This window comes from Vigna angularis, chromosome 9 (genome assembly GCF_016808095.1).
Source record: "Vigna angularis cultivar LongXiaoDou No.4 chromosome 9, ASM1680809v1, whole genome shotgun sequence".
Taxonomy (NCBI): domain Eukaryota; kingdom Viridiplantae; phylum Streptophyta; class Magnoliopsida; order Fabales; family Fabaceae; genus Vigna; species Vigna angularis.
Window position 1 is genome coordinate 18,098,297 of NC_068978.1, and position 20,750 is coordinate 18,119,046.

A 20,750-nucleotide genomic window follows, 5' to 3' on the forward strand; every position below is an offset into this window, starting at 1 on the left:
AAGAGCTTCTTCTCCAACAGCAGCGCGGCGCAAAGGCAAGCCCCTTCCCCAATCTGAACCCTAATTTAGGAGAAAGGGGGAATTCCACGTGGCAGGCCTTCATTGGGCACAACCTATCTAGTCAAAGCTGGTCAAACAGGGGCCTATGTGCAATTTTGAGAATTCGGAAGGGGATAAAGTGCAGATAGAGGAAATTTCACGGTATTTGTGCAATTTTGGAAAGTTAGAAAAGATAAAAGATAAAATTCAATTGTTGAATTAATTTAATTTGGGAATATCAACAGAAAATATCTTCCAAATAATACTATAATTATCTAAATCTTTGGTTATTTGGAAGATATAAGATAAAAGATTCTATCAACTGAATATTCAGAGTCCAAGCCCAATTAAGCCCTATATAAAGACCTAGGGGAGGCAAAAAAGGGACTTCACTTCATTCATTCATTCTCTCATACTCCTCTCACTTTTCTTTCATCTTGTATTCAACTCCATTCATGGAGAGCTAAGCATCTAGGGCTATTCTGCTATAATTCCATGATGGACTCTGAGGTTACGTTCAGTTAATGCAATTGTTTATTTTGATTATTGATTTAAGTTTTTCTCTTTCTATGTCTTTCATCTCTCTATCTTGTTAAAAGTAAATATTTTTGCATCATAATGTGTTTGAATCTACATGTATATTGATTATATGAGTTCTAGGGTTTCTAGGTTTAATTGAGAATCTACTTTGATTTAATTTAGGAACTTTCATATGATTAAATGGTTTTTACTATCAATTGAGAATGTACTTTGGTTGGTTGTAATAATTTCAACTATAATCAATTGAGAATTTACTTTGATTGATTAACTTTTAACTTGGTTAGGAAATTTAAGAATACACATGATTAAACACAATAGAATTTGATTGAGAATGTTCTTTGGTTGAATTTATTGTGAATAATCTAGAAAGGTTTTGCATTTGATTGAGAATTTACTTTGGTTAAATGCATGATCGCCCTTAAATTAATTAAGAATGTACTTTAATTAATTTGAAACTTAAACAATAATCAATTAACAATTATCCGTGAATAACCGATGATGAATCTATCTTGGAAAAGCAATGGAATTAGCCTATTTAATCATAACAGTTTTTAAGTTTCTTATTTGTTCTTTAAACATTCTCCAAACATTACTTTTATTCTTATTGCATTGCATTCATAAGATTGAAATATCGAAAGGCAATTCTGTATTCATTGAAAGACGACTCAGGGTTACTTTAGCCCTATCTACTTTCTTAGATACTACTTGACAATATTGAAGTTGCATTGAAAAGTAGTATTAATTTGATAGCTTTAACGACAGCTTATCAATATCCAATCAGTTTACAGAGAAATTGGTAGTAATGGTTATTAGCATTAGCTCCTTTGGGTAGTCGTTAATTGTCCATGTCTGCATCAAAATACTCATTTTTGTTATGTGTGAGGAGGACAAATTGACACTGTACAAAGAATTTTAAAGATGAAAACAACTAAACTTATTAAATCTTTGCACCATATTTCAGAAATAAAATGTATAGTGGAAAGTTGTAATATTTATATTAAAACTTATTTACCTGTATAACAAGTGAGATGAGAGAAATAAATTGGTTGGCAAGACATTACTTGTCACAGGAAAACCTTTGTACAAAGTCATTATTAATGCCCTTGCAATTGAGACCACAATTCCAATGGTTTTTGCTTGGCAACTTCTTAGCTTTAGGTCCAACTTTTCCATCCTAAATCCATCAATAGGTTCACACTTTAATTACTTCATACAAATATCCAAACTTGTGATCAACAATTTGGTGGAAGTAAACTGGTCTTATAACAACTTTAATTATTTGATTTTACCTACTTGTTTTGAAAGCTCCATCAGTTTACAACTTTCCTTGAGATTTCGTCATCCTTTTCTATTTTCTAGAAAAAATAGTTTAATGACACTAATGATACATTTTGACCTATAATTTTGAGACCTAAAATAATGAAAACAACTACGAAATTCACTCTGATGAAAAAGGTTTACAAACTTGTTACAATTTTGCTTCAACTCCCTCTACAGAAGCAACACCTTTTTTCTATCTCCCTGGCTAGCTTCTCAACATGTCCATACGTAGAATAATAACTAAACATGCAATGCAAATTCCAATCAGATCAGCGATAGAGAAATAAATTATATGATAACTATAACTTCTCGAACAGAATAGATACACTATTATTGGTTTACGATACTCATTATAAAAATTTATTAGAAACTGATGGAGTTAGTTTAAAAACTCTCTACTATAGTCAAAATTGGTGGAGCTTTACTGTTCCTTCATGAAATGATTACATAGGTTATTCATTTTTGAGATAATGGAGGTTGGATTTCACCAATTGACACTAAACCCCTCAAATTTCAAAGGCAAAGAGTTTCTAAGTTTACCGTGTGGTTAAACGTTAGACACCTCAGCCTAATTTTAACAGCGTTAATTTTGGATGACGAAAAATTATAATTTCCTTAAGGACAAGATCAAAGCATACCAAAGTTTAAAAAATAGACTAAATATGGAGAATAAAAGCACATGTAACCCTAATAATAAGAAATAATAATAATACAATAAATAAAATATATAAAATTTAAAAAATCATAAAAACTTTAATCAGCTGATTTTTTTTTTAATTTTTTTAGTTTATTTTTTTATTTAATAATCATAATAAATAATAATACATTAAAAGTTACAAAATAAAATTTAATATTTTACATTAAAATATTATTTATTTAAAAAAAATTATAAAAAGTATTACAAAATTAAGAAAAAATTAGAAAATCATAATTTAAAACACGGTTAACATTAAATAATTGAAATTGAATATGTTAACCGTATCTAGGTTAACATATTTTTTTAAGTTTTTTGTTTTAGGGGACTGTTTTTAGAATATATGACTGCTCTTTTTTTCTGACAAAAGACATTAATTAGTAGATCATGACTCAACTAAAAAAGGATAAATGGCAGGAGTATTATCGGAAGGAAGATAAGCCTAACACATTTATTTTTCATTCAATAATTGGAAGATACTTTTAATTTTCATACAACAACGTACGTTGAAAGTGGGGTACAACATTATTATACAAAAAAGTACAATCTAAAGGTAAAAGATAGGTAGAAGTAATTATTGTGCATTTATTATTGTCATTGTAATATTGAATTATCGAACGGTTCAATTACAGACTTTGATATCGGAGTATCTTTAACAGGTACATCCGGCCGGACGAGCCAACAAGAAACCTAGGGAGCGAGACCGGACGACAAAGAAAGACAAATTGTGAAGGTACTTAGTGACTCAACCCCATAACCAAAACATTTTGGTGCCCACCGTGGGGTCGAGTTGCTTGAAAATGTTTACCACGAGAAACATGACTGTTGACGACCCAGGTGAGATGATCTGGATGTTACAACAAAAAATGGAGGAGATGCAACTGATCATAGCAGTATACTGGACGAGACTTGGAAGCCAACAGAGCCGAAAGTCGAGGGGAATAAGGTTAATTTTGTCCATGCTGAGAGTGTCGCCGTTAACAAACAACTAGTAGTAAAGACCGAGAGCTCATCCAATTTGCTTCCTTTCGTCCAGGCGATCATGGATGTCCACATATTAGAACAATTCGTCTCGCCCCAGTTCAAGATATATGACGGGACGACGGACCCGGAAGCCCACATCAAGACCTTCACCAACACGATGGTGTTACACATAAGCAACGACGCCATCTGGTGCCGAGCGTTTTCCCTTTCCCTGGAGGGGGAAGCGCAAGGGAAAAACGCTGGAATGGTTCAATTCACTTCCTCCAAACTCCATAGAGAATTTCGCGGGATTGCAACACATGTTCAATCGACAATTTGCGAGTAGTAGTACTCAGGACTTGACCATCTTTGAGTATGTCAACCTGAAGCAAGGGCAGGAGGAAACTTTAAAAGCATTCATGGATCGCTACCAGAAGATCGTACGACGGGTAAAGGGTTTAAGCTCGGAACTCGCCCTCTAGTATGTTCTGTCCGCCCTCAAGCTTGGGCCCTTCAAGGATAGCGTTTGTTGGCGAGCCCCTAAAACCATGGAAGAGCTGCGACAGATGGCAGCCGATGAAATAAGAGTAGAAGATATGAAGCAGTCGTATAAGAAAGAGAGTCAAGATATTAAGGGAGATAGGACAGACAGGAAGAAGTCGGACGGTCAATCTGGAAGGCCCGAAGGGTTCAAGCAGAGAGAACCGCCAAGGGGACCACGATTTCAGCAGTACACCCCACTGAACGATCCTCGAGCAAGGATAGTACAGGAGGCCTTGAGCGTTGACTTAATCCACGAACGGAAGATACGACCCACACCGCCGGGGTGGACGACAATAAACATTGTTCTTACCACAAAAACATGGGCCAAACTACGGAGGACTGTGTGACAACTAAAGAAATACGTGAAGGTTGATTGTCCCGATGCACCATTACAACAATCGCGAGGTCCCCGTTGGGTGAGTCCATGGGGGCCGGAGAGGCGCGAAAGATCGAGGCATGGTCAGACAGACCATTCTTGATCCGAAAGGCGACAGAGTCGGAGCTGCAGTAGGAGCCATGATCGTCCCTTACGGGGGTACATTAACACTATATCTGAAGGATTTGTAGGTGGGGATTCATCCTCGTCTGCTCGAAAGCGACATGTGCGAGCCTTGCGATCCGTCCACGCGGTGGACAACGCACGGAGAACAATGTCGCCCATAACTTTCTCGGACAACGACTTCCACGCACCCAACCCCGACCAAGATGACCCTATGGTAATTACGATAAAGATCGTCCGCTATAGCGTCAACATGGTATTGGTCGACCAGAGCCAAAAGATGGATATCTCGGACGACCTAATCAGAGTAGATAGTGGGCTTCGCGGGCGAGAAAGAGAAATTATGGCCCGTGAGCTGGAACCATGATTCCCAGATCACGACTGGTCTTGGTGGGGAAAAATGATTCCCAAATCACGATTATGGCCCGTGAGATGGAACCATGGCTGGAAAGAGAAATTAGGTCCATCCTGTGGCGGAACAAATACTTGTTTACGTGGACGACTGCCGATATGCCAAGAATCCATCCCTTAGTCATGTCACACAAGTTACCGTTTTTCAAGGAGGCACGACTAGTAGCCCAGAAGAAGCGGCGAGTACGGGAAGAGAAGAGGAAGGCCGTGGAAGAGGAAGTGAGGAAGTTGAGGGAGGCGAGATTCATCAGGGAGGTGACGTACACTATATGGCTCGCCAATGTGGTTATGGTCAAAAAAGCCAATGAGAAGTGACGCATGTGCACCGGCTACACTGACTTGAACAACGTTTTTCCCAAGGATTCCCACCTTTTTCCCAACATCGACGCGTTATTTGACGGAGCCTCGGGCCACAAGATGTTGAGTTCTTTGGACACATACTCTGGCTACAACCAGATTCCTATGTATGCGCCTGACTGGGAGAAGACGACGTTTATCACCGATAAGGCAAATTTTTGCTATGAAGTTATGCCTTTTGGTTAAAGAATGTTGGGGTCACGTACCAGCGTTTGACGGATATGATCTTCTCCGAGCAGATTGGCCGGTGCATGGAAGTGTATGTAGATGACATGGTCTTCCGCTCAACGGATGGACGACATCATGTGAAATACTTGGAAGAGGTCTTCAAACAAGTCAGGAAGTATGGGATGAGATTGAATCCTACGAAGTGCATTTTCGGGGTGACGGTTGGAAAGTTCCTTGGGTTTATGCTTACCGCCAAGGGAATCGAAGCCAATCCGGACAATTGTGCAGCCGTCTGGGAAATGCAATGCCCAACCACCGTGAAGGAAATAAAATGCAGGTCGAGCGGCTCACCGCATTGTCACGATTCATCCCTAGGCTGGCCGAGCGGGTTCGTCCGGTCCTGAAAAAGATGAAGAAAGAATCAAGTGACACATGGGATGCTGAATGCGAGACAACATTCCAAGATGGCAAGGCGATCTTGATGAACCCATCAGTCATGAACCGGCCATCACCGGGGGAGGATTTACAGATTTATCGAGGACTCTCAAAAATGGCGCTCAACGCCGTACTGCTCCAAGAACAACCCGAGCCTAAGCTCATATACTTTGTAAGCCGAACCCTCTAGGATACGGAAACACGATATCAACAAGTGGAAAAGGTGGTTCTAGCCTTGTTGAACGCGTCCAGAAGACTCTAACCATATTTCCAAAGTCACCAGGTCGTGGTCCGAACGGATTTCCCTATCTCCAAGATCTTAAGGAAGCCTGACTTGGCAGGCTGGGCGGTGGAGCTGTCAGAGTTCGGTTTACGGTACGAACCTAGGGGGTCGATGAAGGGCCAACACTTGGCCGATTTTTCGACGAAGCTACCCCCAACAGTTAGTGATGAATGGAATTTGTACGTTGATGAAGCATTCGGGCGATCTGTAAGTGGAGCTGGTGTGGTCTTAGAAGGGCCGAACGGTTTCCTGTTGGAGCATTCTTTGGTTTTCAAGTTCAAAACTTCCAATAATCAAGCGAAGTATGAAGCCCTAGTAGCAGGATTGGAGTTAGCGAGGCATATGGGGGCACAAAAAGTCTTGTGCCAGACGAACTCCCAACTTGTTGTGGGCCAAATGAACGGGGAATTTCAGGTGATAATGGTGTCGCCATGGCCGTTCGCTCAGTGGGGAATGGACATTGTCGGCCCATTCTCCATAGTCCGAGCACAGAAGAAGTTCCTCCTTGTCGCGATTGACTACTTTACCAAGGGGGTGGAGGTTGAAGCCCTAGAAACCATAACGGCGTCGCAAGTACAGAAATTTTGTTGGAAGTTGGTCTGTCGATTTGGTCTTCCCCGCACGGTCATCACGAACAACGGACGACAGTTCATTGATAAGAAGTTGGGCGAGTTTTACAAAATCTTGGGAATCAGACACTTGACTAGTTCTGTGGAGCACCCTCAAACGAACGGTCAAGTGGAAGTAATGAACAAGACAATAGTAATCGAGCTGAAAAAACGATTGGGCGAAAAGAAGGGAGCATGGGTAGACGAACTCTCGGAAGTCCTGTGGGCTTATAGATGACCCCACACATAAATACTGGAGAAACGCCCTTTAACTTGACGTATGGTACTGATGCCATGTTGCCGGTTGAGCGAGGAGAGCCCTCTCTGCGGCGGCAGATAGAGGATATCCATTTAAATGATGAAGAGTTAAGGGTGGACCTTGATACCTTGGACGAACGAAGAGATCCGGTAGCCCTAAGAGCAGAAGCATGCAAGCGGATTGTGGAGAGAAAGTACAACTCTAAAGTACGGCCTAGAAGCTTCCAAGAGGGTGACGTGGTATGGAGCAAAATCGGTGAAGCCCGCCGGATGACCTCACACGGTAAGCTCACTGCTAAATGGGAGGGGCCTTTTCGAATCTCAGAAGCTTTGGGTAACGAGGCGTATCAAATCACACATTCGGACGGACAAAAAATTCCAAATACTTGGAATGCTACTCATCTAAAATTTTATTTTAGTTAAAGAATCAATTATTGTACTCTTCTTATCAATGATTAATACAATATTCAAGGCCATTATCCCCGATCAAATGTTTGCAATAACACCTATGAAGAACGAATGAACGAATAAAATCCAAGTTGATGAACGGAGTTCCAAAAAGGAACTGTTGTCAGCTTGGCCGAGGCGAGTTCACATTTCAATCCCTGTCGCTCCGTACGACAAATCAAGTTGATGAACGGAGTTCCAAAAAGGAACTGTTGTCAGCTTGGTTAAGCGGTGAACGACGAGTTCACATAACAATCCCTACCACTCGGTACGAAAAACCAAGTTGATGAACGAAGTTCTAAAAATGAACTGTTGTTTGGTTGGCCCAGCGGTGAACGACGAGTTCACATTTCAATCCTTGTTGCTCGGTACGACAAACCAAGTTGATGAACAAAGTTAGAAAAGGAACTGCTGTCAGCTTGGCTGAGCGGTGAACAGCGAGTTCACATAGCAATCCCTACCGCTCGGTACGAAAAACCAAGTTGATGAACGGAGTTCCAAAAAGGAACTGTTGTCAGCTTGGCCGAGCGGTGAACGACGAGTTCACAATTCAATCCCTGTCGCTCCGTACGACAAACTAAGTTGATGAACGAAGTTCCAAAAAGGAACTGCTGTCAGCTTGGTCGAGCGGTGAACGACGAGTTCACATAGCAATCCCTGCCGCTCAGTACGAAAAACCAAGTTGATGAACAGAGTTCCAAAAGGAATTGTTGTCAACTTAGCCGAGCGGTGAACGGCTAGTTCCCACGGAAACCCCTACCACTCGGTATGAAAAATAAGTTCATAAAACAACTTAATAGGCGAAGAAAAAACGCCCGATTAGAAACAGGGAAAAAAGGTCAGCACAAAATTAAAAGCCGCTACCCATAAGCTACACGTAAGATATCCGACAAACGAGGAACTAAATTAAGAAAACACTTAAGCAAAATATATGTCTTTCATATAATAGGGAGGGGGACGCCGTTTACAATGAATGGCATTAAGAGGACGATATGAAAACACCTATCAAACCTAAGTGTTTTAACGTTCGGCCGCACATAGCAAAAAATTAACAAAATAAACCCCCAACCGGCAGCACATCTACTCGTCTTCCCGGGCTTCATCCTCCACAAATGGATCTTCAGTAGCCGCATCGTCGACATGCGCGGGTTCGTCCACACCCGCATCTTCATCTTCGGCCTCATCTATTAGGAGCATCTTCCCGCTGAACACATCTTGATTGATGTCGAAGCCGGAGGCCAAAGGATCCACCTTCAGGAGGATGGTCGCTTGGCACATCGCCTTTTTAAAACTAGAGCTGTCAAAATGGGTCGCAACCTGCGGGCCAACCCGACCCACCACGGGTTTGAGCCGGGTTGGGTTTGAAAAAATTGTATTTTTTTTATGCGGGTCAGATTTCAACCTGGCTCATTTAAACCCGGCTCATACGGGTTGAACCCGTGGTTGGTCGGGTTGGCCCACCAACCCACCTACCTAATTTTATTTTATTAAAATTTAATTTTAATTTTATAAAAAAATATTTATTATTATTTTTTGCTTGAAAACATTATTTAAATTTCTTATTTTCAAAATTAATTAAACACATATGTTGGGAGTGAAATTTGGGAGTCAAATTTGTTTATATTTGAATTATAGAAAGTTTGTAAATTTTTTTATTTTAAAAAAAATTGTATTTAAGTGAGCTAATGAGCCAACTCGTTTACCCACCAACCCGTGGTGGGTCAGGCCGGGTTCGAATTTTTCTGGCTCTCTAATAAATGAGTCGGGTTGGGTTAGCTCACTAAGTGACCAACCCGTGGTGAGCCGAGCCGGGTGGCCCGTTTTGACAGCTCTAGTTAAAACCTTCCTCATGTTCGATCACCACGTACGAGTTCAGCATGGAGATCGTCTCGTTCGCTTTGAGCAACTCGATAGAGTGGGTTTCATTTTGGCCAACCAACTCCTCCTCCCTCCTTCCCAGCCTCTTGACCTTGACTCTTAGCTTGCCAACCTCTTTCACTGATTTATCCACCTTCGCCCGGGCGACTTTTAGTTGATTAGAGGTCTTGGTCAACTTTGCGCGAGCGTCATCAAGCTTTGTTTGTAGGTCGGCCCACTGCTCGGCATATCCAGCGTGATCAATAGCCAAAGCCTCCAATCGAGTTCGGAGAGCATCTGTTGTCCTCGTTCAGCTCAGCCTGTAGGTCGCGGGCTCCCATACGATTGGCAAGCTCGCGAACGCACCAAGTCAAGACCGCCTCCCGGGTAGTCAGCTCCACACCGGCGCTGATTAGGTGCCCCTCGGACATTGGCTCAACGACAACACACTAAGAGGAGCTCATTTGAAAGTTCATGCGAGAGCTCACATCAAACTCGGGGTCGAAAACACCGACATGAATGGGGTGCGGCAAGCTTCCCTCTCGATGGTTCCTCTTGGAAGAGGACTTCTCCCCTTCCATTGATTTCCTCTTTTTCTTAGTAGAAGGAACGACCACGACGGATGGAATGGTCCCAGTGGAAGGCTATAGGTCGACCACTGTGGTAGGTTGTGCTACAACCACTGTCACTTGGTTCGTAAGGGGAACCATCAGACAAATCTTGATGGACGCAGACGCGTGACTAGACGAAGTTGTCCGGGGAACCTCGAGCCTTGGAACTGCTCTCTCCCTGACATTTATGGGAGGAATTTAAACTAGTTTTGCATGGCATTGGCAGAGACATATAGCCTAAAAAGAAAACAAGAATTTAACTAAGTTAAGACAATAAGCAAATCCATGGAAAACACCATACCGAACGCCACCTAGTCAAAATCCTCATGACCAAGTCACTAAACAAAGTCGTGGGCACTAAGGCGGCGGAGTAGGGTATTGATGATTCTTACAGCCTCTAGCTCTTCTGGGGTCATGCGACCGACTGCCCATGCATTTATTTTCCAAGGGTCCCTTGTCCATTAAAAAGGGAACAAAGGGAGAACCGCTTCATCATGGAATTCAGACCGACCAGCGTCTCTTATAATTACTTTAAAATATCGCATCTTGAAGTTCTTGAACGATTCACTGTACTGTTTGAGTAGGGTACGACTATGGACAGTAGAACGCAACACCCATCCTCGTCTCGCTAATGGCCGGACATTGAAATAATGGAGGAAAATCGCCACGGAAGGAGTAATCCCCATAGCGGCACAGATCGTTACAAAGGCATGAATGGCCGCCCAGCCATTAGGATGAAGTTGAGAGGGTGCAAAATTTAACTCCCGAAGGATGGCCGCCTGAAAGGCTGTGAACGACACCCAGAGGAACAACTGGTTAAACATGTAGGTGTACACAAGACGAAGTCTTCTTGGCTGGTCCCCTTTCCATGAAAAACTCGCTCGTTCCGATGACTCACCCCAGGCGGATTAAGCGAGCGTCCTCCATGTCACGTACTATGTATGACCGGCCGGCCCCCCACTGAAGCTCTTCCCGGGTAGTGTAGTCAGATATAAAGGTACCAACGTCATGGGAAGCCATCGTACCCTTTGATGCGCAGCCAACCACCGGACGACTCAACATTTTTTCGGTCAATACGAACGCCACCCTTCAGCAGAAAGAGGGACATTCCATTTATGACCCTCTCTCCCCCACAGAATGGTGACTCCAGTCCTGAATCTACTTCCCTCTCGTCGGACTTCTCAAGGAAAGAAGACGATACCGAGGTTGAAGATCGAACGTCGCCACCTACCGCACTCTTGCCACCCTGGCTCGCCGACTCCTCAGACGAAGAAATACTAACTGCAGACATTATTAAGTTACCTTGAAAAAAGAATACACCGAACATTAGGGAGAAAGGAAGAATGAAGAGTGAAAACGACGGTCCATGGCATCCCTATTTATAGAAAATTTTTCGAAAATCGTCACTTCGCCATAGCTATTAAGATCAACCACGATCAACGACCTCAATCAAGTGACGTTCCCACTACCTAAGAGGGAGGCCGCATACGCTTGTGACACGTGTTCTCCCGCCCAAACGCCATTTTCAAAAAATCAATAAGATTGCTTGGCCTCCAAGTGACCGTTAACGACTATTTAAACCCAACGTCACCTCCGTTGACTAGGGCTTGAGGGGCCTAATGTACCATATGACTGGACGGTCGTCACAGTCCACAAACTCCATATTACCGGACGACCAACAAAGCAGACAAAGGCGCCGGCCGGGACAACCGGCCTCATAAGCGTAAATGATTAATGTTAAGGAGATTAAGGTAAATCACATTTAAGGGTATTAGACCGGGATTGGACTGAGATTAAAATATCGCTAATCCTAAGCCCATGCCCGAAAAACTATAAATATAAGTCAAAGATAAAAGGTAGATAGAGGCAATTACTGTGCATTTATTACTGTCATTGTCATATTGGATTACCGAACGGTTCAACTACTGACTTTGGCATCGAAGTATCTTTAACAGGTACACCCTCGGCCGGACAAGCAAACAAGAGACTTAGGGAGCAAGATCGGACGACAAAGAAAGATAAATTGTGAAGGTACTTAGTGACTCAATCCCATAACCGAAACAATGATCATTCTTGATAAAATATTGAGAAACAATGTTTATCACGTGCATAAAATATTTTGTAAAGCATATGTCTTGAGATGTTACTGGATACCTAAATAAAGAAGAACACGTGCGTTACACATGGGATTAAAATGAAAATATGACAATAGAACACTATATGAGTTGAAATCAGATTTTCTACTTTAGATAAGGTGTCCTATACTATACTGTTTATATATGAATTCAAACACTAGTGCAGAAACGACTTTTTACGTCCAATATTTTGGCCTTTTGACGTCCGGCGTACGCCGGACGTCTATGCGGTAGACGTCCCTGAGACGTCCGTCTTGCCACGACGGACGTCTATATGAACGTCCGCTCTGCCTGCGGACGGACGTCTATATGAACGTCCGCTCTGCCTGAGGATGGACGTTTATATAAACGTCCGCTGCATCAGGACAGACGTTTATCTAAACGTCCGTGGCTTGAGGACGGACGTTTATTATATAAACGTCTGTTACCTGAGCACGGACGTTTATTATAAACGTCCGCTGTCTGAGGACGGACGTCCATATAAACGTCCGCTGCTGTCTGAGGACGGACGTCATCCTCTCGCTGAGTTTTTTTGGTGTAGGGCTGGGGGTGGGACGTCTGTATGTGCACAGACGGACGTCTATAGACGTCCGACTGTACACTAACAGACGTCTAGTGGGCGTTTTTTTTAAAAAAATTTGTTTGTTTTCTCAATAGAACCACACCTGAAAAACAGAAAAATGTCCCAGAACAATTCTCCAATAACATAAATATGCGTTTTATATAAACAAAATTCTACTTAATGTTCAATCCACTACCAAACTATTAACATAAAAATAAAACTAAAACCAAACAATGTTCAATCAAGAAGAAATATAACTATTCCTAACTCCATCTTTGTAGAAGATAAGCGGTCCACTCCTGCCTTATCTGGTTAATTGTGTCCTCTGCAATAGGCGATGTAGTCTTGAAGCGCTGCAAAATTCAAGAAAGATTCATTATTGTTTCATATATAGTTGAAGATGATTTTGATTTGTAATGTATTGAAGGTATACATCATTACCTCATTCCAGTCATCTGTAATGACAGCTCGAATGATGGTCTTAATCCAACACATCACATAGAAGCCACATTCCCATGAATCTACCTGCTGGTTACACTAAAATAACAAACTAAATAGTTAAAAATTTAGATCATTCAATAACATAAATGAATTAGAAACTATAAATGACTTACAACCTTTGGATACAAAATTTGAACCAATTGACCACGAGATTTACCAATAACTCTGTACAGATTGAAAACACAAAGTATAATTAATATGACTATTTTATCATAAAAGTTGAAGGTTAACATCAAATTGAAGTCATTTTTTGGAGAAACACTTACCCTTGAAGCATGGTTCTCAAGTCATTTTTCATCTTCCTGTGCAACGAACAAAACCATATAATTTTACATTGTTTGGGAATGATAACCATCAGCTGCCAGTGAGACCTATCACGAAGGACAAATAGTTATTCAACTAATTAAGGAAACTATAATAATAAACTGACCACATATAAAAACACGTACCCGTCAATGTATGGCACAAGGTATATGTCTCTTTTGGACTCATCCATCCATGTTTGCAAATAATGTTGTCTGTTTTGAAGTGTGTTACCAAACGGTTGAATGGTCTGAGGTTCAACAAATCCGTACATGGAAGACCGACCTTGGTCTACAACGATTGTGTCCATGTACCTAAAACAACAAAGTTAAGTCGTTAGAAACTATATAAGAATGTAAATAAAAGTAATATCAAAGACCAAATTGACTAACTTACATGCACCACAACTGAATGATGGAAATATTCAACATCCTGTCTCCCTCAATCACCTCCAATGCATCAGAAAATGTGATATAAACTGGCACATGTGGGGGAAGACCAAATACCCTCAAATCCCAGTATAGTTCTAATGATGCTTTCTTCAATCTGGGTAATTTTGTCACTAACTTTGATATAGGATCATCCTCTGCTTCAGCCATGTCATCATCTTCATGTATGACTGTATCATGAATTGGCTGCTTCTGAGGACGTGTGAACTGAAGATAAGAATTTACGTCAAAGCTTTATAAACAATTATATGAAGACAATTAACATAGAAATACTAAGGAAAAAGACATTATACCTGTGGAGTCGCGATGTGGGACATGATCAATGCTCTAGGCCAGGCAATAAATGTTCCTATGGCCTCCCCCACAAAGTTAATTTCTGGAGTGGGTACAGGCACCTGAGCCTGGGGATCCCGAACCTCGTCAATGGTCACACGCACGTGCTGGGGTAATATGGAAACACCATGAATGGTCTCCCCTCCCTCAAGCACTCGTCCGACAGCCACAATGCGTGGGGGATCCCCATCAACCAACAGGTCATATTGACCGCTATACTCATTGGGTTCTACAGCAGAGCATGATCCTCTAGTGCTGACACGAGGTGCTGTAGGAGTTTCATCGGCCCCCATGTTGCCTTGCGTCATGGAATGCAGCTTTTCTTCAAGCGCTCTTTGTATTTGTTTTTGTTCATGTAGCTGCTCCATGAATCGTTGCTCCATTGATCTCATGCTTTGGTTGAGTCTTTCCTCCCACTGAAGATCCATCTGCCTCAGTGTCTCCTGACTCATTGATTGGGGGGTTTTCTGTGTAGGGCCAAAATAGTCACGAAGACCAATCGCCCCTGGAACTCCACGTACACGTCCTGGGTGCTCGGGCCTTCCAATGGCCGTTGTCAGTATGTCGTCCCTACCTTGGCCAGCAAATGTCCCCTGAGTCTGCTGCTCAACCAACTCATCCTGCACATATAAAAACCAAGTTACTTAGAAGACATGCTGTGATAGATACACAATCAAATAACTGCTTATAATTTGAACTTACAATTCTCTGTGAGATCAAGGCAGCTGAGGAAGATGTCATGTTCCCATCAGATTTAGTCCGAGCAGCCTTCCACAGCTCGTACCTAGCAGGTGCAGGTGCTAGGTCAGGCGACTCAAGTCCCAAGGCATCGGCTCTAGACTTTCTCAGTTTCTTCTCCAGTTTTGCATATCCACCTCGTGATAACAAGTGGGGTGTGTCGTTTAGCCTTTGTCTTTCTTGGGCGGCTAACCTTTTATCCTGTGAAACCATGTATGTAAGTAAGTCTAAAATCATAAAAACTCAATGAAAGATGATCTTAAGAAACATACCTTCCATTCTTCAGACTCTCTAGATGCACGAAACTGCATCCAATCCTCCTCTGTGAAGGTATAATGATGAGATGGATTTTCATGTTGTCTATCTCCAAAGACATATAGTCGTGTCAGCCTTGTCTTGAAATCCCTAAATCTTATCGCTATATGCGATAACACTTTCTTTCTGATTTGCAATGTGTTTGGAATATCAAAATGTTGCTGTTTAAAAGAAAAAACTTGTTACCAAGAGAAAAGTTAACAGATAAGTATATCACAAATTGCATGAAGTCTAAACATACCAAAACATCTTGCCATAAGAGGTTCTTGTCGACCTCTGGGACGTCATCCCAACATGCATGAAGGATAGAGACATGACTTTTTGCTAACTTGCCCAGATAACTCCTAAACCTATCAGCATTTGGCCCTGATGGATGACCTGATCTGGGGTCAATGTCAACATGCCTCCTCTGACCATCCACGCGTCCGGATGTCACATCTGCCACTCGGGTGACGCCTCGTCCACGTCTGCTCTTTCCCGATCCTGAGTCTGAGGCCGACATACCTGAAAAATTAGACAACGTTAGAAATAATTCAATTATGATGAACATACATATAAAGTCAATAAAAGTGAAAATATTAACCTATTAATTAATTGTTTTTTCCCAAATGCCTTCGTTGTGATCACTACGAATTGCTTGCATTACATCAGCAACGTCATCAACTAGGTCTTCAGTGGGTCTACATGCAACAGATGTTGTCTCAAGTATATCAAGAGAATCGTCATCATCATGTCCATGCATGTTTCTACCTTCTAAAACCACTGACCATTTGTTATTCGATGGATCACTTACGTAGAATATTTGTCTTGCTTGACTAGCCATGATAAATGGTTCATCAGTGTAATTCATCTTGTTCAAGTCTACCAATGTGAAACCAAGGTCATCCATCATGACACCAGAATTTATATCAACCCATTTACACTTGAAAACTGGTACTCTAAAAGTAACGTAATCAACTTCCCATATTTCTTGTATTATTCCAAAATAACTGATGGATGCTGTGATTGGATTTTTGTCTTTAGAACTAGCAAAGTGCACAGACTCAGCTTGTAGTGTGACACCACTATTTTGAACTCTGCTTTTGTCATCTTCTACCTTTGTCTGAAAAGAAATATTGTTTATATAGTACCCACCATATGTAATGACCTCTGTGTTCGGTCCACGAGATAACCTCAATAAAGTTTCAGAAACATGTGGAGTCGCATACACCTTTTTCTTAAACCATCCCAAGAATGTTTTCACATGTTCATTAAGATGCCATTTTTCACTCATTTTTGGGTTTGCTGCCTTTACTTCATTAACGTGGTCAGAAATGTAAGGAATCACATCAACAGTGTTGTTTAAGACGTACAAATGAGCTTGGTCAATTTGTTTTCTACTAACACTTTGAATTGTCACACCTCGAACACCTTTACCTTCACATTTTCCTTCGTTTTTGCTCTTGGGAAGACCGACGGGTTCACAAGATGGCATATAACTTGAACAAAATTCAATGGCTTCTTCTGCAACGTATCGCTCTATGATTGAAGCTTCTGGTCTATACTGATTCTTGACATATCCCTTTAAGATCTTCATGTATCTTTCAACTGGGTACATCCACCTTAAGAAGACCGGCCCACATATTCGAATTTCTCTGACTAGATGAACAATCAAATGTACCATGATGTCAAAAAAGGAAGGTGGAAAATACATCTCCAATTGACATAGTAGTCTTATTCCCTCATTTTCCAATTCATCTAAACCTCGAGGGTCAACAACTTTCTTGCAAATGGCATTAAAGAAAAAACTCAGACGTGTCAGAATACCCCTAACAGAAGGAGGTAATATGCCTCGAATAAGAACCGGTAACAATTGTTGCATCAATACATGACAATCGTGAGACTTTAAACCAACTAGCTTTAAGTCTTGCATAGACACAAGGTTACTAATATTTGAAGAATAACCTTGCGGAACCTTCACACTTCTTAAACAGTTACAAAAACTTTGTTTTTCTTTTTTGGAAAGTGTGTGACAGGCTGGGGGCAGATAGGTGCGTCTTCCTATTATCTGTGGATGTAACTCAGATCGGATTCCCATGTCAGCCAAATCTTGTCTTGCCTTTATTCCGTCTTTGCTCTTCCCTTTGACGTTTAATAAAGTTCCGATGACACTGTCACAAACATTTTTTTCAACGTGCATCACATCAATACAATGTCTAACATCAAGTTCACACCAGTATGGAAGCTTAAAAAATATCGATCGTTTCTTCCAAATGTTCTTTGCAGAGGTACTTTTATGATGTTTTCCAAACACAATGTCAATGTTTTTGACTTCGTTGTACACCTCTTGACCATTCCGGGGTCTGCACACAACCTCATCCTCAGCACTTCCATTAAATGCTTTTTTCAATCTACGATAAGGATGATTACGAGGAAGAAATTTTCGATGTCTTGTATATACTGTCTTCTGACCATGCTTTAACTGAAGGTAACTAGTGTTTTGTTCACATATGGGACATGCAAAATGACCTTTAACACTATAACCGCTCAAGTTTCCATATGCTGGGAAATCATTTATAGTGCAAAACAACATTGCACGCAAACGGAATTGTTCCTGAACATGTGAATCAAACACGTCGATGCCTTCGTCCCACAACAATTTCAAATCATCAATTAAAGGTGCTAAGTAAACATCAATGTCATTTCCAGGTTGTCTAGGACCCGATATCATCATGGTCAACATCACATATTTTCTCTTCATGCACAACGAAGGAGAAAGATTGTAAATCATCAACATAACTGGCCACGAACTGTGTTTGCTACTTAAGTTTCCATAAGGATTCATACCATCAGTTGCAAGTGCAAGCCTTAAGTTTCTTGGATCTGCACCAAATTTAGGGAATTTGTCATCAATCTTTTTCCATTGTGGAGAATCAGCAGGGTGTCGAAGAAGATTATCGCACTTTCTTTCGTCAGAGTGCCATTTAAGGTTCTTTGCATCTTCTTTAACAGAGAACATACGTTTGAACCTAGGTATTATAGGCAAATACCACATCACCTTAGCAGGTGCACCATCATTACCTTCATTACCAGTGACTCTGTCAGATTTCTTTTTAAAACGGGATAAACCACATGTTGGACAATAGTTTAACGAAGCAAACTCCTTTGTGTACAAAACACAATCATTAGGACAAGCATGTATCTTTTGATATTCAAGACCCATTGGACATAAAATTTTTTTGGCCTCGTAATTACGAATAGGTAGAGTATTATTTTCTGGAAGCATCTCCTTCAACAACTCCAACAACTCGGTGAAACTTTTATCGGTCCATCCATTCCTTGCTTTTAAACTAAACAACTTTAAAGTTGAAGACAAGCGTGTAAAGTTTAAGCATCCTGGGAACAACGGTTGCTCTGAATCATTAATAAGAGTATCATACAAATTAGCCCGTCCAAAATTATCTTCACCGACATCACGTATCATGTCCTCTAAATGGTCACTCATCCATTCTTCCACATAATTTGTTCCTCGTGACGTGGTAGGCTGCTCAAGTACTTCTCCATGCCAAGTCCAAACGGTATAAGTCCTCATTATGCCGTACATGAATAGATGGTCACGCACATTGCCTAAGTCTTGGCGTATTTGATTAAGACAATGCACACAAGGACAAAAATATGTCCCGTTGACAGACTTAGCATTTTGTTCAACATATTGCAAGAACTGCGAAACACCCTTGTCATATTCTTCACTCATGCGACGTTCGTTCATCCATCTTCGATCCATACTATGTTCGTAAAATCATCAGTTCAAGTGTTTTAACTCTCACAAGGTTAGGCCCTACCCATTCAAAAAAATTAATTTTCATAATTTGCTCAGCCACGTGCATTGAAGTCTACGTCATAAAATTGATACAATTTCGGCAGCATTTCGCATTGGTCTCCAAAATACACGAAATGAGAGTAGTCAACGATGACCACAATCAAATTTGCATCCGGAGAACAACACAAGTACTGAACCGAAATTTCATCAATCTTATCCTTAAACTCCAATTGACATGGTATTGCAAATTATGAAAATTAATTTTCTCAAACTGTCCAATCGGACAATTCAAAATTTAACACAAACGATTAAAAGATTAATCGTTTGTCTTAAATTTCAAACGGGAACTAAGTGTCACTCAATGTATGGCAATAACTAATACACATTTTACACAATAACACATACATGCATACACAAAATTTAACAGTCAAAAACGTCCATACACTAATACACATTTCGCATTAATCGTTTAACACAATAACATAACTAATACACATTTTACAGTAAAAAACGTCCATACACAAAATCCACATACATGCATACACAAAATTTTCAACCAACAAGCTAACCTGAAAAGTAGATTCCAAATGAGAAGGAGGGAAGTGGAGGAGTAAACGGCCTAACACGCAGTCCAAAAAGAGTCAAGGAAGCCGCCCAAGAACACGCAAGAGTCTGCAAAAAAACGGACCCAAAACAATTTTTAATCGGTTCAAATCAAAGACATTTCATCACAGAGCAATGTAATCGGATTAAATGTAATTTTAAACGGTCCAAAAGTGAGAAAACCAACCTCGAATATCAATGGCGCAGCAGCAGAGTCGCCGTTCGCGGGGAAGAAGACGAACAGTGAATGGTCTCGGCTCGCGCTTCCCATTTTAATGATCATAGACGACCGTCCCACGTGGGCCGGACGTCTATAATATTATAGACGTCCGGCCCACCACTAATATGACGTTGTAATGAATTTAAAATTGAATTTCGCGGGGCTTTAAACGTCCATTCAAATGGCGCGGACGTCTATAATTTTATCAACGTCCGTCCCCAGACGGACGTCTATAATTCTGATGAAAACCTAAACGATTCAACTACCCATGTCAGTCCTCTGAACGTCCGTTCTGAGGGGCGCGGACGTTCAGAGGTTGACAACGTTAGCCTATAAAACGTCCGTCCCCTTGGGACGGACGTCTATAATGTTATAAACGTCCAGCTCAACCTAGGACGGACGTCTATAGTTCCACATATTTACTATTATGCCACCGGTCAATTATATACGTTGGGGATTCGTTGGACGGACGTCTATTCGGGGACGTGAAAAGCCGTTTCTGCACTAGTGAAACTTGTTTTATCTTAATATAACAAATATTAAAATTTGAAAAATTTGGTGATAGAGGTTTCGATAATGACTTCACTCCCCTGATCTTTTAGGAGTAAAATCCTACGTATATTTCAAGTTTCCTATTGTTTGCATATTTAAATAAATCTTTAGGGGTGAGCAAATGAAACTGTACTACACTACTAAAAACTATACTGAACTAAAAACTAATATGTCTAAACTGAACTGTAAAATAGTTTAGAGAAACTG

The 20,750-nt window shown here is 41.0% G+C and overlaps 1 protein-coding gene across 2 annotated transcripts; it reads right to left on the bottom strand.

Moving 5' to 3' along the window:
- Positions 1-12,856: 12,856 nt before the first annotated feature.
- Positions 12,857-19,816, bottom strand: LOC128193975 (uncharacterized). Of its 2 annotated transcripts, XM_052868199.1 has the most exons (6): positions 14,277-14,424; positions 13,931-14,190; positions 13,498-13,848; positions 13,348-13,396; positions 13,172-13,267; positions 12,857-13,083 (listed from the first exon to the last, which is right to left on the bottom strand). In XM_052868199.1, exons 3-6 carry the CDS (start codon positions 13,584-13,586, stop codon positions 12,994-12,996), a joined length of 324 nt encoding a protein of 107 aa, XP_052724159.1. In that variant the 5' UTR covers positions 13,587-13,848; positions 13,931-14,190; positions 14,277-14,424; the 3' UTR covers positions 12,857-12,993. The 2 variants fall into 2 exon arrangements, with proteins under 2 accessions (XP_052724159.1, XP_052724160.1); XM_052868200.1 differs by lacking the exons at positions 13,931-14,190; positions 14,277-14,424 and adding an exon at positions 19,738-19,816 and having other exon boundaries at positions 13,498-13,602.
- Between the last annotated feature and the right edge of the window lie 934 nt (positions 19,817-20,750).